The sequence below is a fragment of the Scatophagus argus genome, chromosome 18 (assembly GCF_020382885.2).
Source record: "Scatophagus argus isolate fScaArg1 chromosome 18, fScaArg1.pri, whole genome shotgun sequence".
NCBI lineage: Eukaryota > Metazoa > Chordata > Actinopteri > Scatophagidae > Scatophagus > Scatophagus argus.
Genome location: NC_058510.1, coordinates 1,043,820 through 1,065,015, shown reverse-complemented (window position 1 = coordinate 1,065,015; position 21,196 = coordinate 1,043,820). Strand labels below are relative to the sequence as shown.

General features: G+C 47.1%; 1 protein-coding gene across 7 annotated transcripts in view; it reads right to left on the bottom strand.

Annotated features, from left to right (window-relative positions):
* Nucleotides 1–19,777, bottom strand: part of arhgap29a (Rho GTPase activating protein 29a) — a 29,560-nt gene extending 9,783 nt beyond the window's left edge. For 2 of the 7 annotated variants that reach the window (XM_046371845.1, XM_046371846.1), the window contains exons 1-7: nucleotides 19,576–19,777; nucleotides 18,583–18,949; nucleotides 5,584–5,727; nucleotides 2,498–2,594; nucleotides 1,648–1,720; nucleotides 1,231–1,291; nucleotides 777–923 (exon numbers count right to left, since the gene is read on the bottom strand). In XM_046371845.1, coding sequence (XP_046227801.1) covers nucleotides 777–923; nucleotides 1,231–1,291; nucleotides 1,648–1,720; nucleotides 2,498–2,594; nucleotides 5,584–5,727; nucleotides 18,583–18,850 — 790 coding nt within the window. In that variant the 5' untranslated portion in view covers nucleotides 18,851–18,949; nucleotides 19,576–19,777. Of the gene's footprint in view, nucleotides 1–776; nucleotides 924–1,230; nucleotides 1,292–1,647; nucleotides 1,721–2,497; nucleotides 2,689–3,342; nucleotides 4,334–5,583; nucleotides 5,728–18,582; nucleotides 18,950–19,575 lie in introns of those variants that run through there. The other 5 variants (XM_046371843.1, XM_046371844.1, XM_046371849.1 and 2 more) reach the window with 4 other exon arrangements.
* Nucleotides 19,778–21,196: the final 1,419 nt, after the last annotated feature.

Genomic DNA, 21,196 nt, shown 5'->3' with positions numbered 1-21,196 from the left:
GCTCTCACGCTGCACTCTCAGCCTCGAGGCTGAATAAGCCTTCATTGTTTGAAGTGCAGCTCAGGTGATGGAGGAAAACATTCTCACTCTTGTGGACCTAAAGTATTCCCCTCATGAGTGGCTCAAGCAAAAACAGCAAACCACACACGAGCGTAATCGTTTTCAGCTTTTAGACAAATCGCTCTGTGCCATTTACCACCAGCTGCTTTCAAGCTTTCTAAATGTGCAGGACGTGTGCATGAAAACACCTCATCAAGGTGACCTGACGTAAACCCCAACCAGCTCACACAGCGTGCAGATCTTTTCCCAGGCCGTGACAAAAATAATCAGATTCAATATCATCAGGAAAATTCTCAGGAAATCTGAAAGTTAATTAGAAAAAGAAGGAATATACCGATATATTAAGTATCAGGAACAAAGATTCAACTTTTGTCCAGACACATATCAGTTCATGTAATACTACAGCCAGAGGAAAGTACTACTTCTAAAGAATTATTGAATAAAAAAGTTTCAAGGAAACAATAATTTGATCACTGCAAAGCATTCTGCAACACATGAACGCATCCTGCAGATTATCTTCAGGGTTTCAACCTAATTCAGTGAAAACATTTGATTTGGCTCAATTTCATAATTTTTGTGTTTCTTTGTATTCAAACTTAGCTAAAAAGTCTTTGGAGTAGAGCTGCAGGACTGAAGTAACACAAACATGACGGCTGACTTGTGGACTTCAGTGTGACAGATGTCGTATTCAGCCCTCCACCTGGGCCCTAACTCACCCACGCTGAGACGCTTCTCCACCCACGCCAGCAGCTCTTTGGTGTACTTGGACCAGGCCTTGGCGTAGAGCAGCGCCGACTCCACGCCGCTGTCCTGCCGCTGCAGCGTCCTGTCCACCTCCTCTGCCCGAACCGGTGGAGACGGCCCTGTGAAAACCACCGGGACCCCGCGAGGGAGGTCACGGAAGACGGGCTTAAACATGACTGCAAACGGGACGCAGTACATACATGTGTAAAGCCAGCAACGCGTGTGGCTGTGAGTCAGCGAGAGAAGCCCACGCTGACCTTGGCTAAGCCTGATATGAGTTAATACCATCTGAAGCTAGGCAATGCTGACAGGGCGGAGGCTGCTGGACCTGAGACCTGGTCCTGCTCTCGCCCCAGATAACCCCACACACCAGGCCACGAGCAGCACCACAGCACAGAGGCTGTGTGTTACTGAGATCCATCTCACCTGGTGGATCATCCTTCTCGGGACAGGATCCTCCAGATTCCACAGAGAGGTTCTCAAAAGACTGAAAAACAGATCAGAAAGAATGCACAAGCAGGATGGTGAATTTCCTGCTGAAGACGCAGTGTGCTCGGCTAACATGCTTAAAAAACAGGGCTTATCAGAAGCTCAGTTCCTCTTTAGGAAACAACAGTTCATAGCATCATTTCATCATTTGTGGAGGCCATTTCAGGAACACGTGTCAACCTGCAAGTGCTCGCTTAACCCCCGAACTCTGCTGGCTGATTCTCTGCAGCAGGTCACATCCTGCCGCTCACGAAACAGCGAATGAACTGATGATGAACATTTGAATGCTTGACGCCGACTGCGTGTAGACGTGCTGATGCTCGGACTGAGGTGTAAATACTGTGCTTTTCTTACCCTGCTCCTCTTAGTCAGGGGGAGCCCCAACACCGATCCATTCTCTACATCTCCCATAAGGAAGTCAGACACTCTGAGGGGAAAACACACCAACAGCCTAAGGTGACAAACTGATCAGTTGAAAACACTTTGTTTCGGGTTGTGGTTTAAAGAACAACAATTCACCCCCCCCCCCAAAAAAACCTAATTAAAATAAATAAAATCAGTCATGGTCTACTGACTGCCTCATCGATGGGAAAATGAATTGAAAAGACTGATTTATACCCGCCTGTTGGAGCTTCTGCACCCACTGCAGACGGGTTTTAGCTTAGCAGCTACAGTGGAGATTTCAGCTCAGAAACTTCACTCGACTTTCCATCAGAATGGGGGTGAGGAGATGACGGCTGAATTTTCATTTTTAGGTGACCTGCTCCTTTGAGAATAGGTTTAAAGAAAGTTACGTTCTGGGTAATTTTGAGTAAAATCCTTTTGGTTTCACCAGAAACGCGAGCGTCACTCTGAAATCTGACCAGAGGTGAGTCAGAGGTGGCGGGAGCTGAGGTCATGGTTGAATATTTAGCTGATTTCAACAATCTGGATGAGGAAAGGACTGCAACAGCTTCTCCTCCTGTGACATTTCAAACTGTACAAAATATGTTCATGTAGAATCCCGGTTTGAAAAATACTGGAATTCACCTTTAAACCTTTATTTCTGTTTTAATGTTCCCTCTTTCTGCGACAGGTGCGATATAAAGTGACTTATTATGTGCTCTGAGACGTGACTGGGAGCAAACAGTTACAAACACAACATGAAGAATAAGAGCACAGTCAGCTCGTCTGAAATGAATCACAGTGATGAAGTCATACTTACACATTGCCAAAGGTGAACGCCAATGTGTCGACAGCGCTGTAGATCTCTGCGAAGAGCTTCTGTTTGTTCTCTTCGTTCACCTCCTTAAAGTTCACTCCTGTGGGGTTGTGATGAAGAAGGACTGAGTCAAGCTTTGGACACACACACCGAAGACATCCTGCATCGGCGCCATTCATACAGCTCTCTTTAAAGGCATGAGTCTCATGATGCGATTCATCATCCTACACATGACGTCAAGAGCGGAGTCAATGAAAAGAGCTACAGAGCCGTTCACATCTTAAATGTGCACATATTTTCCCCTCAGAAGCATCCAAAAACAACCCTGTACCTTCAATCACAAAAGATAAGCAAAGACTGCAAGTGTGTATGTTTGGCTGTAATCTGGTAAGGCAGTAGTTTCCTGCAGTGAGTCCAAACACAGTGAAGACTGAGGACAGAACAGGGGAAAAACACCAGCGCAATCAGTCTTCACAGTAAACTTCCTGTCCTGACCGAGCAGAGAGAAAATAAACTGGGAGAGAGATGCTCCGAAAATGAGACCAGGCAATAAATCAGTGACGTCACTGCCTCTCTGCCTCCATCGCTTCCTCACTCTTTCCTCTCCCTCAGAACAATGGAGATTTCTCGAGTTCAAACGAGGCGGACATGTTAAATAGAAAACCTGCTGCCTCGAGCTTCGTCTGGTGACTTTGTTTTTAAAGTCTCTGTTGTCACTCGTGTCTTTGGTACAGAAGAAGAAGAAGGAATTTAGAGAAGTTGCTGAAGTACTTTTCAACCAGTCTTGAATGTTTTCTAAAATTTCTAAGACTGGACCAAACAAATAATGAAAACTAAAGCGCACCCACCTACCACATACTAAGATGCTTCCTCACTGGCTGCTGTCACAGAGGAACACTGTGTTACAGATGGCAAAACCACCAGTGGCCCACCTCGACACGCTCTTCAACATTCCTGCTGTTGGACAGAATCAAGCCGTAACGACTACTAAGACGAGCCAGAAGCACAACTTTTCTGTCCAAACGCCTTCGACGTGAACAAGCTGCTCTTCTTCAGGACGTCCAACAGTGTTTTCTTCTAGAAATAAATCCGATGTAAAATTCCTCCCTCAGACGCAGAGAGGGTTAAAGCTCTATCAGAAGGCTGCAAAAAAAGGTATTTTGACGGATTCCAATTTCCATGGGGCCCCAGGAGCCTCTTTCAACCCCTGCCCAGCTACTGTGGCCACCACCATTCAAAGCAGGCGACTCTCTTCAGCTGCTTCACGTCCTCCTCTTCTGTCCAGCCCCTAAACCCCCAACAGGACATCCTGAGGCTTGTTGGAATACAATGCCAGTACTCGCTCGGGCCGCTACCAGCGGTCCAAACATGGAAGTTACATCATCGGGGAAAAATGGTATTGTTTCAGTGGGAAAGCTCCTCACTGTCGAAACACTCATCAGCTGCAAAGTCCTACGCAGAATTCAGCTCTAGGAAGAACTACAGACTAAAACGAAGGCACAGCAACTCGACCTGAAGTCTGACAGGACGGACGGAGTCCAGTGTAGGACTCCACCAGAAAACAAATCACAGTATTCTATTAGCAGTACAACCACTTTGACTCCTTCTGTAAAAAAAACATGACCTCCGGGTCTCATGACACCTCAATAAACGACAGCAGAACGAAACTCGACATCTTCCTGTTGTGTAACCATGGGAGCTTCGTGATTTGGACGTTTGGCACAGTTGATATCAACTAACTGTGAGGAGGTCGAGAAGTGAGCAGTTCTGGCCACCTGGTGGCCAAAAAGTGCACTGCATGGACTTGTGACGAGACATCACAGCTTTGATTCACATTATCTGCTCGAAGCCCAAGACCAGCAGGACCCAGCAGCACCCAGAAGGAAGTTAATTAAAGAGAAGAACTAATTAGATGACTTTGCCCAGATGTTATGGTTATCATTAAGCTTTGTTTGTGTTGTTTGTTATCTGTTCTATATTTTCAGATATGGTAATAATAATGGTTAAGAATTTTATTGAGAAACCTAACATTTTCTTGGGGAAGGACCTCCAAACCCCCCAAGAAACACATGACATGTCTATTCTGATAACAATTAATTGCTGGCTCCTGCTTCTTCAGTGTGCCGATTTGCTGCTTTCCTTTGTCTTTCATGACAGTAAATGATAAGTCTGACTGCTATCGACAAAGTATCAAAACTTTTGTCAGCCTTACAGTCTCTGTTCTTAAAAACTGCTTCCACTCATTAATGCAGTAACACTAAGAGCTAAAGCAAAGGCTTCAACATGACGATGCTGTCAAATCTGAGCTCCCTCATTGAAAAGGTCCCAATTTGTGCGTCTCTATTGTGCAACATGTTTGAATATCACACAAATAGGTCAAGTTGCATGCAGCTAATAACTGAGTGGCACACACATGCACACTCCCGTGTGTGTGTGGACTCATTCCAGATATTTCAGTGAAGGTAAACCACATTCATATGCAGAGCCTCCTCGGCTTCATTCCCTTCACTGTGTCAGCACTCCCTATCGAATGGAAGCTTCTTGAAAGGCTGCGCAGCCCCTTGACGGCACTCTCTGCAATGCAGATTGAGACGACGTTTACTCTGGGATTCTTGTGTGGCAGCCAAGTTAAGAATTGACCTGCATGCCAGATCATAATTTCTGAATAGGATTCCTCAGTGTAGTTCCCTTTGGACTGGCAGACAAAGCACAAAGGACACCCGCGTCTCCCTGCCGTCTGAATCAGGTATCCGACTCCAAATATTATTTTCTTACTCTCCATACGGGCTTTGAAACACACACTGCTGCTCTCTAAGCTCCTGAGCGACTTCTGAAGAGCTGCGCTGCTTTGAAGCCAAACCTGCTCAGAAACAGTCCCCGGGAAGCTCTTTCTAAGACTTGGGAGGACAGAGGGAGGACATGGTAATAATGGACGACCAGGAGATAAAACTGTCGAGGGAGAAGGGGAGCCCAGATAAGCAGAGACAGAAAACAGACCAGAGGAAGAGTGGAGGAGTAGCTGGTATGTTTTAACAGGAAAGCTGCCAGTTACGTGTGTGTTTAAGGGGGATGTGGCGTTCGGGGCTCACCTTTGACCGTGGCGATGACGGTTCCAGCTGTACTGAGGATGTCCACCGAGTTCAGGCTCTGGTGTTTACTGATAATGGCCTTCAGGACTCGCAGCAGCTCCCCGAGACGCTCATGGACCGCCTGATGGAGGCAGTCTTGGTGCTCTGCAAAGACACAAAGACACACTTCTCACTGTAACTCAACTTCACAAAGCTTCAAAGTCGATAATGACATTGTATTAAATGTAGTACTCTGTTGGTGTTGGTATCGCTTTAAGGGTACTGGTAGCACATTTCTTTAGCCCTAGTCTGTGACGTATTTGGTGTCACCTTAGGGATCCCAGATGTGGAAAAATTTGAGAACCTCTAGCCCGGTGGACATCAGGCACTGACAGCTACTACATCACCCACTGGCTTTGTTACACTCTGACCAATTAGATAGTAAGAGATTAGTGCTGCTGCCATGACAAATCAATTTGTCTGAATTGTGTTTTCAGTCTGAAAAATGCTTTATGAATTAATGTGCTGAATGTACTATAAAACCTGAGCAAACAAGAACCTAAAACTAAGCTAATGAAAAACCTCCCTGCTTTATCATGAACATAACCTGCTGTGGAGACAGGATTACCACACGCTGTTCCATTTTGACTATGGCAGCCATGTCAGACTGCTGCCATCCAATCACAGCACTGCAGCCAGCAGTGGTTTGTGTCTGTGAATACACCATGAAGCACGAAGAACTAAAACAGTGCAAACCTGACACCTGAGCTCATGCATAAACACGATCCGCTGCGTTCTTCCTGCAGTTAACAGTTAAACAGACGAAACATGTCAGGTATGTGCTTCTGTTTACTAGACTTTAGCAGCAGTGAGTCACCAGCATTTACAAGGGGACAAAATGCACTTTGCTATCACCCGGCCTTGATAATGCGCTCCTGGCCTGGTTGAGGAATGATAAAACGTGACTGAACTTTGATTAATGTGGTTTGTTTACTGACACAAAGCGGAGTCAGGAAGGAGTCAGGAACCTCCAGCAGGCAGGCTGTTATCACCTCATGCTTTAATGAGTTCCTCATCATCACAGGCATTAATGAGTTTATTCTTGGTTAGGTCTCCTTCTAATTAAAAGGTTGAATAAAGGAAAATGCTCACACACACACACACACACACACACACAGAAACAAACAATGGATACAGGCGGTCAAAGCCACATTTTGTGCTGACGATCACCCCTGGATTACCCCTTCATGGAAAGGGGGATCAGAAAGACTTTAGCTGTCTCCCATTTTTTCTTTTATTCATCAGCCCTCTTTTTGCAGGGGGACAAACAGTGCCGCCACTGGGGCTGGTAATGCCGGGGTCTGCGTGGCCACCATGACAATGCCAGCTGAGGCCTGACCCGGAAATCCAGCCAACGGAGCAGCAGGTGACAAGTTCACACCAACCAATGTGGTCGTAGCACCAATCAAACAGACAGCATGAGGCAAAAACATGAGCCTCGCTCGTGTGCTTTACGTATGTGTGTTTATGGCATGTAAGTAGATTTACTGTTCGTATGGGTGCCTTTCACTTTCACCAATGTAATATTTTAGCTCCCTATCTTTACTCCTGTATGACTTTGGGGTATTGTTTACATCACTGTGTGTTTCAGCCTTTCTTCCAGGACTTTGGCAGCTCCAGTTTTTACCTGCAGTTAACAACACATGGGAGTCATGATGTGCCAACTTCAGCCAAATTAGGTGAGGTGTAATAACTCAAGGAACTAACAAGGAGGTCACGAGGTAACTCCAGGTGAACGTCAAGCTCTTCCACCAGACCCACACTGCTGAAAAACCCAACACAGGAAAACGATTACATAAGGCAAGCAAGACAAGTCCCAGACTGTCCTGCTAACACATGGACGACTCCATGCCAACATGTCCTACTGCTTCTAGCCTGCCAAGAGCTTCTCCACAGGACCTGGAGAGTCCTGTCCTTCACCATAGCGACCATCTTCATCCATCTTCATCAGATGTCATCAGCAGCTCCTGCTAGTGCCAGGGACGGAGTGCTTTTTGATGACGAAAGCCTCTCGTCCCTTTGTTTCAGCTGCCCATCTCCACGTGAGGCAGGAAGAGGGCCAGCAGCGAGGCCTCTCATCAGGCCGAGACTCAGCACTTCCATACAGAGGAGGCCGTTCAGGACTGTATCTGTACAGTCCTGCGTAAAGGAGAAAAAGTGTGCACAGTTTGAATTCCTGGCAGATATGGTCACATTTTTTTATTAACCTTTTTTATCCTGGAAGCACCTTTATTTAATTTTATTACTCATACAGGACATCATGAACTCCACGCTGAACAAAAAGGAGTGCAATGATGTGGGACATTTCAGGGCCTCTGATGACTATAAATTCTAGGTTCTCATAATGATCTAGTAAAGATCTGATCTCATGACAGCCCTAATTCAAAGAAAACACACATTATCTGCATTTTTTCCCCAAAATGTTAAAACTTTATTCTCCTTGAGCTAAACATTACTGCAATGTTTACTGCTCTTCCCAAAGACCTCATCTCTCACAAAACCTGGACCCTAACACACAATAATTTGATAAGGGTCAACTTTTACAATGAGCTGCTTCAACCCCTAAGCCCTTAATTGGTCCCGGTCAGTTTAGATCCTATTTATGGACATTATCCTTTCAGTGACAAAATGCACACAATGGCCTAAATCATCCCCACACAGGCTATACATCCCATTCATCCACCGAGTAACTGAATCCCAAGTCCTGGAGGCATCAAGCCCAGGCAAGCTTGAGGTTTATTAAGGACAAGCTTAAACCATGAATGCCCACGAGACAGAGGGTCTTCCTTTGCAAAGCTCCACTGGCTTCAGCCTTCAATGGTGGTTGTGTGGCCTATTGGACCATCCTAAATGGAGGCTAATTAGCAAGACATTATGGTTGCGTCCACCAGCCCAGCAGGACACAGGATAATGTACAGAGACTGATTATTTAACCCCTCAACTGCCATTCTGGATGAGACACAAAGAGAAAGAGACTCTTTCCCACCAGGGAGGGCCGGCCAAAGGAACATCTGACGAGAGCATTTTGTTTCAGTAGAGTTACTGTCATGTTTGAGACGAGAAGGAAACTTTTTTTCCGTGGGAAAATGTTGCTGTGACAGAAGACGTGTAAATTTGCAAATATTAACCAGTCTGAAAACCAGCAAAAAAAGCCAAACAAGCCACTGGGATGGTTGCTCTGTTTTCCCTAGGGAAGACCACTGAGGGCTTGTTTGAGTGCCGGGAACTCACTATTGTCCCTGGGGCCACTAGCAAACAGAGGGACTGGTCGCCCTCATGGGCCTGCCACATGAAGCATTTATGGAACAATAAATCACAACGGCAGCTTTTCACTTTCCTCGGGAAAGCAGGATTGTAATGTGTGTGTGATGGTTAGCTGCAGGAGGATTGTAAGAAGTGATAGGGGAGGAGTTCTGGTGGCTGGGAGTGAGGGGGGAGGTTGTGTGATATTTGGGGTTGTACTCTCTCTTGGGATTTGTCCCGAATTTACCCCTGCACCCCACTTCCCTGCTTCAGTGGGGGTTATGAGAGGAGTGAGAGAGACATTCCTGGGCATAATAAGCTCTGCTGAATGAAGGCTGCAGGGGGATCAGACTCTGATCCTGATGAGAAGGAGGCCGCGGATCAGGAGCTGCTCTCAGGCTGCCAGTAGCGCATTGCCAGGTTTTTACTTCATTAGCGTCATGGAAACCCAACATTCCAGCCTCTTGTTTGGGAGCCAGGATGGGAGCTGCAGGAGCGACGGGTGGAGGGGGATCCATAATGAAAACATTGTTGGATCATTCACCATCGAGATGACACCTCAGTGCCAAAACACTGCAATGCCCTTGTGGAGCAGAGGATGAACGAACCTACATGTACACAAACATCAGGCCATCAGCAGTTTGATAACAGGCTGTCCAGACGATCTCGTATAGGAAGAATGTCACATTTGTTAATTTAGTCTGAGCACGAATGCTGCGGGGTGTTAAAACCTGTCGCCACACTAATACTCTCAAGACATGAGTATTCTTCTATTCTTCAGTCCAAGACCCAAATCAGGTCCAATATTAACCTTCAGGGTAAAGGACGGACCACAACAACAACTAGAACGACAACAATATTGTTGGAATCACTGTCACTGAGAGATCTGATGAATAACAGAGACACTAACAGCCAATCAGATTCCATCCGTGTAGAGCTTACAGTATTGTTTTTCTAACTGTAGCTGACCTCTTTTATGGAAGCTAATCAATAACATTTAGGACACACTTTTTTAGAAAGTTTACTTTTATCACTCTGTGTGGGCTGCTGGGGCATAAAACTTATTCAAAGTTGATATAAACGGACATAATATTAGGCTGCATAAGGACCATCATTTGACCTGGGCCATCCTGCCAGAGGCTCTTTGGCTTTTGTTTTGTCTTTACTGATGACACCTTGTACTCATTTACACATGCACAGGGTTGATGCAGTAAGTCTGTATACTGTTTGTTTAATGGACATGTCAGTTTGGATGCACTCAGAGAAAACTGGCAGACAAAGGATGTTCAGATAAAAAACATTAAGACTCAATCTCTTAATATCAGAAGGTTTGTAATGCTTAATATTTGCCCCCACAGTGTATAGACTAAATAAGAAATAAAGCGTTTTTTTGTGTGTAAGGCCATCACTGCTTAAAAAAAGTTAAGGATGCTTTTTCTCACTGAAAGGAAACACTTACTTTGGGAAATTTGTATCAATGGCTTGACTCTTTGAAGCACAAACCACCAGGGCCTGACACAATATGACTTGGCAACATTCCTTTCGCTCTGACCCTGGCTATGCTCAGTCATGCATTGCAAATGGTGGGAGCAATGTATTATTTATGCTTCACAACATTTGAGGGAACCGAGGGGTGCTTATTGCCACAAAGCAAGTGTGAAATCACTAAACATGTCACAACTGGGTCTGCAGAGGTCCAATCAAGCGGCTTATAGCACAGGAGGCGAAATGGGATGTTGGGACAGGCTAGCCATGACCAGTGTCAATCAAAACCTCTCAGTGTCTCCTATTGTGTCAGCCCACAGCTGGACATTCCAGATACTCACCCCTAAATAATCAACTAGGACTCCGCTGTGGCAGTTGTTTCAAGGAAATTGTGTATTCATCAAAGGCTGTGGCGAGGTTCAGGTTTCAAGGGGCTCCTTCAAGATTCACCCCCGTCTTCAAAAGACAAGCAACCAAATGCGGGACTAATACTCAGTGACTGAGGGACTCTGCAACCTTAGTTCAAATGGATTCTTCTTTAATTGGCTGGGGTGAAATGCATCATTCTTTCACATAACCCTCTCACCAGTACCAGTGATTAAAAATCACACGCGATCCTAAAAATGATCCCAATGTTTGAATCCAAATCTCAACTATTTGCCCGACTATAAGGGGAACTTTCAAAATGGGTCCACTTAACCTTAAACACTTGGGTAGGATCACTGCAATGGGTGGCCAACCCATCCCTCGATGCCCACCCACCTCCCCAGTGAACCTCCTGTGGTCAGTGGCCCTGGTCCACCTCTGTCGACAGACCACCGGCAGTCTGCTCGACGGATTAGCAGATTACATGCAGCTGGTAAAAGGCAGGGGCACTTTGCCTTCTACGATCGTTCCCTGTTGCTTCACATTTGAAGCTCTTTTTCCCATGGCTGCACGTACAAAGAGCCTGAGGCGCGACACACCTAGGTGGGGGGCTTTTGTGTTCCCGCTCTGCAGGCTACGGCCTCGTTAGCTCAGGAAACCTGAAGTGAATGAAAAATGATGCTCAATGAAGGCCAAAGACAGGAAATGCCTCATAAGTCTGACTGCTAGGAGCACATATTGCAAAATGCAGTAATGAATAGTCTGTTAAGGAAGTGAGAATTCAACTAAAATTCTAAGATCTGTGTCTAGCTGAGTTTACCCATTGATATTTCTCTCCGTAGTCCTTCGCATATAAATGAGATACCCAGTGTGGAGTGAGGAATTTGTTTTCCCTCCTCTTTCATTTCTCTTTGGAGCTGTCTGTCACTGTGAGGAAAAGCAGGCAACCTTTCTCTCTGGATATCCACCCCCCACACATCAGCACCACCACCACCACCGCCTACTGTTGATGCAAAGCTCTGAAGGCTGGCATTCCAACTATGCTTTCCTTAAGAGAAGCTGCAAATCCCCCCACCGTGCAACCTCTAGCTGGCAGCCAAACTGGTCAGGCATTAGGCTGAGGAGACCACAGTTGCTCCCCAAGCTGTGTTATGTAGGCAAAGGAACATCAGCAGGCCAGAGAGCTTGTCCAATGAGTACAAAGACGGGGCCCCTTTAATACACCTGTCAAAGGGCAGAAGTGGGAGGTGAGGAGGCACACACGGCACTGAGAACAAGAGGACACTGTTCAGCTTTGCTAGCATCCTAATCCTGACAGAATGGGCTGAGAACATGTGATGGAAAGCTCACACTAGAAAGCTTACTGTCATTTAATAAAAACACACTAAATAAAACAACTTCTGCTAATCCATGAATCTCTAAACTTCAGGTCAAGCTTGTTTGATGCATACAGGTGGAAGGACGCTGGTTGTGAACACATTCATAAGATAAATAAAACCATCTGTAGAGGTCACGAGGAAAAACAAGGGTCCTCTGTTTTGTTTCTTACCACGGTTACAATGAACAGCCTGAGCAGACACAGGCCTTGTCTGCGAGGTGGAGGTACTCAGGCCCGTGGAGGCAATGCTGAGCTACACCTGCCAGTCCTGTCAGAGGTACTACATGTCAAAGCCAAGGGGCCTCCTGCATACATGGGCCCCCAACTCTATTCACTGAAGAGAGAGAGTGAGAGCTAGACGGGTACTAATGTTAATGCTCCACTTTCCTACTCATAACTTTTACCAAAGCTTCAGCTGGTTGCCAAAACTGAAAATTACAGTCAGCATTTTCAGTCACCTTATATTTTGGGTACTCAAAATACTGCACACCTGCTTATTAATGAAAATGTGACATGGAAGACTGCTAAAAAGCCAGAAAAAAACCCTTTGCTTTTTGCTTTTTATCTGACACTTTACAGAAGCCGAGCGATTTGCTTCCTCCACCTCATTATGTCATTCAGCTCTTTGAAGTGAGCGTGTCACTCACTGGGGCGTGTGCTGCACACAAGGCTTTGTAGTACAATTTTGTGTCAAACCGAAAGATGCTGGGATGCTTTATCCTCCAACACTTCAACTTTCCTTTTTGTTTTTCGTTCAGGTTCATCTGGTTCTCAGTCCTTTGAGATGTTGACAGGTTAGTCAAACGACTGGATTTGCTTCTTCATCGCATGTGAGTAAATGTGCACATGCAGTGTTGTCTGGTTCCTGTTCGAACTGTGACAGTAATATCCGAGTATCATTCAACGAAACAAATATTAATCATAATAATTATTTCAGGGTGCACGATTTGCTGTCAGTATATTTTGCAAGTCAAGCCAAGAACTGGCAACTGTCAATTTCTCAACATCGGCAACCTGGAGAGCATTACTGTTGAGGCTCTTATGGGCAACGGGACCTAATTTGAGTCTCACAAGAGAGGGCAGACCCCGGTTAGTCCCTGCCGGCCTTCACGCTCAGTCTGTTTACCTCCACATCAAACAGAGCGTCTGTTCCTTTCACTGAGCACTAAACCTGAGAAGACATCAGCTCCACTGGTCTTTAACAAGTTATGAGCTGAGCCCAGCATGGAGCTGACCCAGTCACACACACTGACAGAAAAACAAGGCCAATTATGCTCAGTATATCCTGCTCTACGCAGGGAATTCCAACCGAAGACACAAAACTGATGAAAACATGTGAACAGGATTTAAAAGTAGTGACAAAAACCTGCGCCAGAGACGAGTGGAGAGCAGTATGGGACACCTGCGTCATGCTGTGATTAACACAGTTAGTGCCTACGCTGTCACACATGAACCACAGGACAATAACAGCACGCTGAAACCCATAACTGACCTCGATGACATGCTGAAACTGAAATAAGCACCTGTCGTCTGACAACTTCACCAGAGCGGACCCTTCTGTTCTGTTAATGATGCACAGTCGGCGTGAAGAGATGGCGAACCTCTCACCACGCAGACACACAACCAAACAAAACACATGGACTTCAAATCTGCAGCAACTTGTGCAGATCTGTGAGCGGTTGTTATAAGCACAATGCATGTTTACTGTCCTGTAATTTACGGCCAGAAAAACCTCAAAATCATCAGTAACGTTTTAGACTGCTGGCTTAAAGTTGTGCAGGATATCAAATGAATTCCTTCTGACTTTAATCTGCTGCAGGGGGACAGGCTGCAGATCCAGGGGCTACTTAAACTTATTCAGAGGATAAATTTGCCATCTTTGTTCCAAAGCCTTAATCCAAGGAGGCTGAGGGGAGGTCTGCTGATCAACAAATCTGACATCTTTATACGGCCGTCTTCAACACAACATTAAATTAAAAGGTGGACAAAGAGCTTAAACTGTGTACATCTGAAGCTGCTGTCGTGTCAGCCCTTCATCAGAGATCCCACAACCCTCGGCTTCTCACGTGCAGTGTGGGAATCCTGCAGCTTTACCTCACTGTGTGGCAGACACTGACAGCCTCGTGGCACAAAACGGCACCCAGAACCCATAAATCTGAGCCGAGGGAGGGAAGGCAGAGAGACTGGCAGACAGGAAGCTCCCCTGGGTTCCAACATGAAAACAACCTACAGATCTTCAAGTGCAGCACGGCCACCTGCGTACGCCGGACCGTCACTGATGTTGCTCTGTGCAGCGTGTGATTTGTTTCCTCAGGCAGAGCGGATGGATGGACCTGCCATATGTCACAATACTTTAAATCCCAGAGGGAGGGGGGACAATCCAGGGACCTCACCCATCAACTAATGCTGAGACATGAGCTGTGCTTTTCAGCAAAGACCACCTAAAGCAATTAAGGTAATGTAATAAATCCTGTTAGGCAGCTCAGCCAGTGAGCAGAATGATTAAATCGAGATCTTTGGAAAATTTAATTGAGAGAATGTAACCTGATCTTTACAGGAAAGACGGCAAGCTGTCCTGTGCTGATGATAATTTACAGAGGCCTCACAAATGGACACAGTGAAAGAACCATAAAAGGAACTTTTTGAAGGCAAGAAGAGGCTTCGCAGTGGATCCCAGACCCAGTGGGATAGACTGTCTAAACAGAGCGCAGTCACAGCCATTAGGAGAGTCTGGAATGGCTGGTGAAAAACCCCAAGTAGGGCTAATTTTAGGCTGGTATTTCACAAGGGCTGATTTAGAATACAAATCACTAAAATAGCATTTGGGCTTTTCTCTGAGGACCCACAGCAGAGTCACATTCCCACAAAGCCCAGCATCACGGCAAAGCATTTCCCACACCTTTATAGCATATCTCAACGACAGACACGCAGAAGAAGCCAAAATGCAACCATTAAAGCTCTAAAAAGCTGTCTGGCTGCGTGCCAAGAAACTGAGGTACATTACAGCGAATCAGTGAACATTACACAACACCTGCAGGACATTCTTAGTATGGACATGTCAATGATTAAAACACAGAACGGCACACTGACTGTGAGGACGGAGCCTCCAAAACACATGCTGTTTAACTGGGGGCACTTTCAGGATGACTCGCACATTAACACTGATGAATCAGAGCTGTGACTAATGATGATGGGAGCTGCTCCATCCATCCTGCTGGGGATTGTGCAACGTTTAGCTTCTTGAGTTTTGTTTCAGTGGAAGGACGGCCTGCGCAGAGCCAACTCACCACGACCAGGTCTGGGTGGTCGCCATGTGCCCAAACACATGAGTTTAGAACAAACTGAAGGGATAGAGGACTCAGAAATGAGAATTCAGTCGTTAAAAGAGTCAACCTATGAGCTGTTCCTGTAGTGTCACACTGTCAGCGAGCTTTTCATTAGTGCTGACACAGTAATTCAAAGACAGCCAAAGAGAAGGTGGCCCTACAAGTGGTGACAAACTGTGCCAAAGCCATCGACAGCCCAAGAGAGAAACAGAAGCTGTGTAGCAGCTGCAGATGACTGAAGCTGACCGGTTTCAACAGTTCAGATGCTTTCTCCACTCCGATTAAAACGACTTCCTGCCACACTCCACACAGGATCGGCCACCGTTCTGCTAGGCAGCGTCGGGACATGAAAACACTGACGACACACCTTTCAGGCAGGCAGGCAGGCAGCCACAACAACACACCCACACTCCCAAAATAGGTGGCGAGATGCACAACAACCCTCTGCAAAACATCACAACTCCATAACAGACCTGGAGTCTGCCAAGTGGTGACACACCAGGGCCAAAGTGTTTGTCACGCTAATCTGATGATGGAGGGCTTCAGAGGCCCCATTCACAGTCACAAAGGCCACAGGGGCCTCCACGGCATCGTCTGCTCTCCAAACGTCCTCTGTGACCCCAGTTAGGACAAACCTTCAAAACAAGAATTCCCTCCAATTACTGACGTGGTACACCCGAGCGGCCGCTGGAGGCGGTCGCGGGCTCCGCACTGACCTGACAGCAGTCGAGGCACATGAACTCTTTCTTCTCAGGCACTCGTGAAGAACAAAATCCAGTCGTGCGTCACTGACTCCGACCGCAGCTCAACAGCAAAATACCCATTTATGGATAATGTGTGCAGCTAGTTTTTCATAAGCAAAACATTCTTAATGGAACTGGCTGAGGACCCCCCCCAGGGACCCAGACCTCAGGCCACCACAGCTATTCTGGACTTGGGAAAGAATCATTTCTGCGAGGGCTGCCAGTTAGCAGCAGCGTGCTGGTCTGCAGATGCCTCCTGGGACAATAGGCCCACATCGCTGACTGTGAATGCAGCCGCTGTTGGCCAGCGTAATGAGAGGGCTGAACAACTGAAGAGCTGCAGAGACAATACGGCCATAAATTAGAGAGGGGAGGGGGGCTGAGATCACATCCAGGCACGACACAAGTCAGTGACTCCCAACAGTCGGTGAGCAAAGTGCTAAACCTCAACAATGACGCTTTGAAGGCGTTTACTGACGACGAGCACAAAGCGTCCTGATGTTCAGCCTGCGCTGTGTGTTTGCTCGGGGTCAAGTGAAATCTCTGCTTTGACAAACATCGTCCTAACTTCCCTCCTGAGGCACAGCGAGTGGGCTCTTCGCTCCTCGGCAGCTCTGTTCTCGACATGGTAATCAGGCCACTTTCCCCAAATCTGCCCTTTCCTGTATTTAGCCGAAATGAGCCCTCTAATGGGAATACTTTGCTTTACAATCACGTGCTGGCACCTCACTGACTGCATTTGCATAACTGAGCTTGTGCTTACTGGACTCCGGACAGACCGACTGTCAGATCCAAAGTGGAGCATTGCAGGATAAAACAATTCTACTTGTTTAGAATATCAGTAATGCATGACAGGACTTTATTTTGTATGAATAATCCAAATCTGCAGAGTAACTAAAGTTACAAGTAAAGGCAGTGGAGTGGAAGTATGACGTACAGTAGTTGAGTAAACTGTACTGAGTTACATTCTTGATGAATTTGCATTTAAGCCCATTTCAGGTCAGATGTTCTGAAGTTCTCCTCAGTCTTTGTTATTTGGAGAGAACACAGATTATATAAACCGGTTCCTTAATGACAAGCAGCGAGGGCAAAATGCCGAGTATGACAGCTATGTAACCTTGTCACACAACAGGAACCTGTGCCTACACGCCATGTGTCGATCACCTTTAATCTGCTCTGAATCCGCCCAGGAGCACGCCTGTATCCGCTGCATGCGAAGCCACGAAAGCTCAGAGCACATTTCTGATTTGAATGGAGCCTTCTTGTTCGGCTCCACGAAGCCGCAGACGTCCATCTGTTGCTCGTGACGATTTGCTGCTGTGCTCCTCGCCGTGCTGACAGGCCAACCAAAAGCTTTGAGAGGTGCCTTCCGCAGGACCTCGTCTCCATACCGCCGACACGTCCAGCCAGGTCAAGAACCTTCACTGACCTCTCCAGACACAAAACAAAGCCTGGGATTCCTTATTCCAGATGCTGGCTAACAAGACTCAGTGGTGAAGGGAGGGGGGCACATGCACCTTCATCACCTCATCTCACTTCTTAAACCCTCCTCACCAGGTCTGGGGATTAACAAATCTACGTCTGAGCCAAAAGTCAACACCAAACATACCAAGTGGGGAACGTAATAACCACCTACACAGCACGCGGGAGTACATCTCAGCCCTGACTCCGAACTCCCCTTTGGAAGCCTTAGTCAGTGTTTTCTTCTGGCTATTAGAAGCCCGAAGTGAAGGCTGCCGCTCCACAATGCGGGATCCTTTTCACTGTACTTTACTCTGACTGGTCTCAGAACCAGCAGCAAACCCTGCATTAACAGCCCCTAGAGAGACAAGGACACACACGTTGTTGTTTTCTACTTTACAGAGAGACAAACAGGGCGACCACAGAGGTGTGATAAGGCTGGTTGAGTGACCAGGCAGCCAAGGCCACAGCGGGACCAAACGGGCTCACAGACCTGGGCCTGTGTACACTGTGGTGAAAGCAACAGTGTGTACACAAGAGCTGACCGGCAACTCGGCCTCTTATCAGTCCCTTCAGCCGTGTCCCACTCACTTTCCCTCCTGAACCGCAGCAAGTTTTAAAGGTCTTGTTTATCAGGACAAACATGTTAACGACGGGGGCCAGGTTTTAACCTCAGTGATGTGTTCGTGTGCTCTCGGGAAACCAGAGGACAGGCTACACGTTGCAGCTCGGTGAAGAGCCCACATCCACATCGGCCAGGTGTTGTGGCAACAAATCGCCGACAAGCTGCCTCCAATGACACGTTGACAGCAGCGGCAGACGAGCTCACATGAGTGTGACATGAGGACTTTGACTGAGAAGTTGTGTTCAGAGTGTTGGAAAAGCAGCGCACACAGCAGGAAGTAACATAAAGCAGAGTGTGTGTTTGGCCAGCTAAAGCCAGCCTTTTCAAACCTACCTTTGGAGTTGAACACCTCTTTGAGCTGCACAAGCACGTCAGCAAACTTGCGCACGTCGCTCACCAGCTGCATGATGTAGTTTGGGTCCGAGGCGGGGACTTCTGGGCCGTCCGAGCTCACCGAGCCGCTCTTGGTCAGCCTGCCCGCCGGACTCTGGCTGGAGCTGGAGAATCGGGCTATGCCAAGAGGAGGTTTGGCTCCTCCACCGCCGCTGCCGCCGCCTCCCGATCCTCCACCTGAACTCTGCCGCAACATGGCAGCGAGCATGTCTTACTGGTCCAGAGGCCCTCAGGCCTGGCGGCTGTCGTCCAGTGGTTCAGCTCCGTCCTCAGACCCAGCACAGCACCGCAACGGGGATGAAGGAGGCTGCCGAGGAGAGAGAAGACCCAACCATCAGAAACACTGTGACATTACAACAACAAGTCAAACTGGACTCTTCGTCCGGCTTCGGTACTTCATAGGACTCTATGAAAAGGGTCATCTCTGCTGTCTGTTAATGTGTTCAACATGCTGAGGGTAAGAGTCAGGAGAGGCGAGCTGCTGTTTTAAAACACGTGTGATTCAGTCATGAAGGTGCTGAAGCCTGAAGCAGGTCTCAGCAGTCTCCATCTGAACCTCAAACACAACCTTCGGCTGCGGATCTGACCGAGATGGCAGCTCTCACACGGTCTTCGGTCTTACCTGATGTACTTCATTCAGGTTTCCAGGAGTCCATCTCGGCTGGTTAACATCCCTCACTGTGATCACTGAACGCCGATTAGCGCTGATCATTAACAAGTTCATCAAACCCACCGAGCAGCGTTTTCTGACTTAAATCTCGACTTCTGTGTCCGGGTCTGACTGCCAGACCGCGGACCCCGTTTGTGTTAGAAGTTAGAGGGCTGCCTTGAGGCTCTCGGCCTTACAAACGGGGACGTAAAGAGTCCGCAGCGTCCACACGTCCGTCCACACACACACACACACAGGTTCAGTTCTCAGACTAAGTTACTCACCTGACGTTGGCTCCTCAAACATTTCAGCCCGAAGCGGAAAACGTGACAGAAAGACAAATTAATCCAGAGACCCGCACCGCCGTCCGCGTCCACAAACCCGCTGAAAGTCCAGTTCGGCTCCCGGCTTCAACTGCGTTCGCTCTGGGTGAAGACTGAGACTGCTGTGCGTGGCGTGTGTGTGGAGTCCTCCCTTAACAACAGGTGTCTGGAGTTTAAAGTGTCAAGAGACCAGCAGTTAAACCTCCTACATCCGGTCGTGCCTTTCAAAATAATTCCCCCTGGGCTCGTGATGGAGACGTGTTAGTGTAAGAATCTGGTGTCAAACTATTCTAGAGACGAACTATGATGATTAGAAAGCTGAGAAAACGATGTGTACTCGCGTGTTATGCCCCACATCCTAAAGTTATTACTTAAAACGGCCAAAAACCAGTTTCAGACAAGGCGGGATGCGCTTCTAAACGTCTAAATCTCAACTCAAACGCGGAGCTGAAACAGCTGGTGTGACAGCAGCGAATAACAGCCTGAATAAAAAGCCAAACGTGCAAACGTGAGGCGTGGTAAACTGGTCTTCTGAAGACAAATCTCTTTACTTCCGGTGTCATTCTGCGGGACTTGACGTCATGAGACCCAGCTGGAATCTGTGAGACAAACCACAGTGAACGTAAAGCCCGGAGGTGTGAAGTCATGCACCAGCAGGCGCTTTATTGCGTTTGCTCGGCTGTAAACTTCATATGATAGTTTAGACTGACTTGAAGGGCGAGCAGGCCCAGCCTGTTCTGGTCTGAGGTCTGTGTTATCTGTGTGTGTGGGTCCGCACGGGCTCCTGACAAACACACACACAGCTCCATTTCCTTTAAAGGAATTAAAAACATTAGGGACTTTATACCATAACAGGTCGCTTTCTGAGGTTAGATGTTTTATTTACACCAATCGTTATCGCCTAACTTTAAGATGTCCCTCATTTATTCCCCACGCAGCGAGTAGTTTCCACTATGACTCTGCTTTGGGTTCAAAGTAATGCGGTTTTTTAACCATTTCCGCTGGAGATGGATGTAAAGCAGAGGAGGGGACGGGGGACACATGATGGACACCTGCTGGTGACATTAATGCGGTTCAGCCAAGTGAGGCCGGCGCTCATTTTATCTGTGAAAGCTGATATTTCACCATGAACAAGGCTAAATGTGGACATGTGTTTAATATGTATGGATTTATATTGTTTTCACTTGTATAAAGCTGATGTTTCTCAAACGCAAAGGGGCAGGTTTCATTGCAACTGAGAGGGGACCACAAGGAAAGTGTTTTCTTAAAAATGTTAGATTATCAGTATTAACATTAGCTAAATGTGTTCACACAGTCTATTCATAAAATACTCATTCTGACCCCAGTAAATCATTCACTCGTCTGCTGGACTGTTTCCCTCAGCCAGCTTTCCGTCTTCACCTGTCGATAGAAGCGCTCTGACTCATGAGTATTCAGTGCCCTCAAGTGGTGAAAGAGGGAAACTGCAGCACGTTAAGTTCGTCGAGCCGGCGTTAATGCAGCCTGGAGAGCGTAGTGGTACTTTGGTGAATATTTTCAAAGTACAATACCGTATACGTACCAATCCAAAGCAACTAGAAAT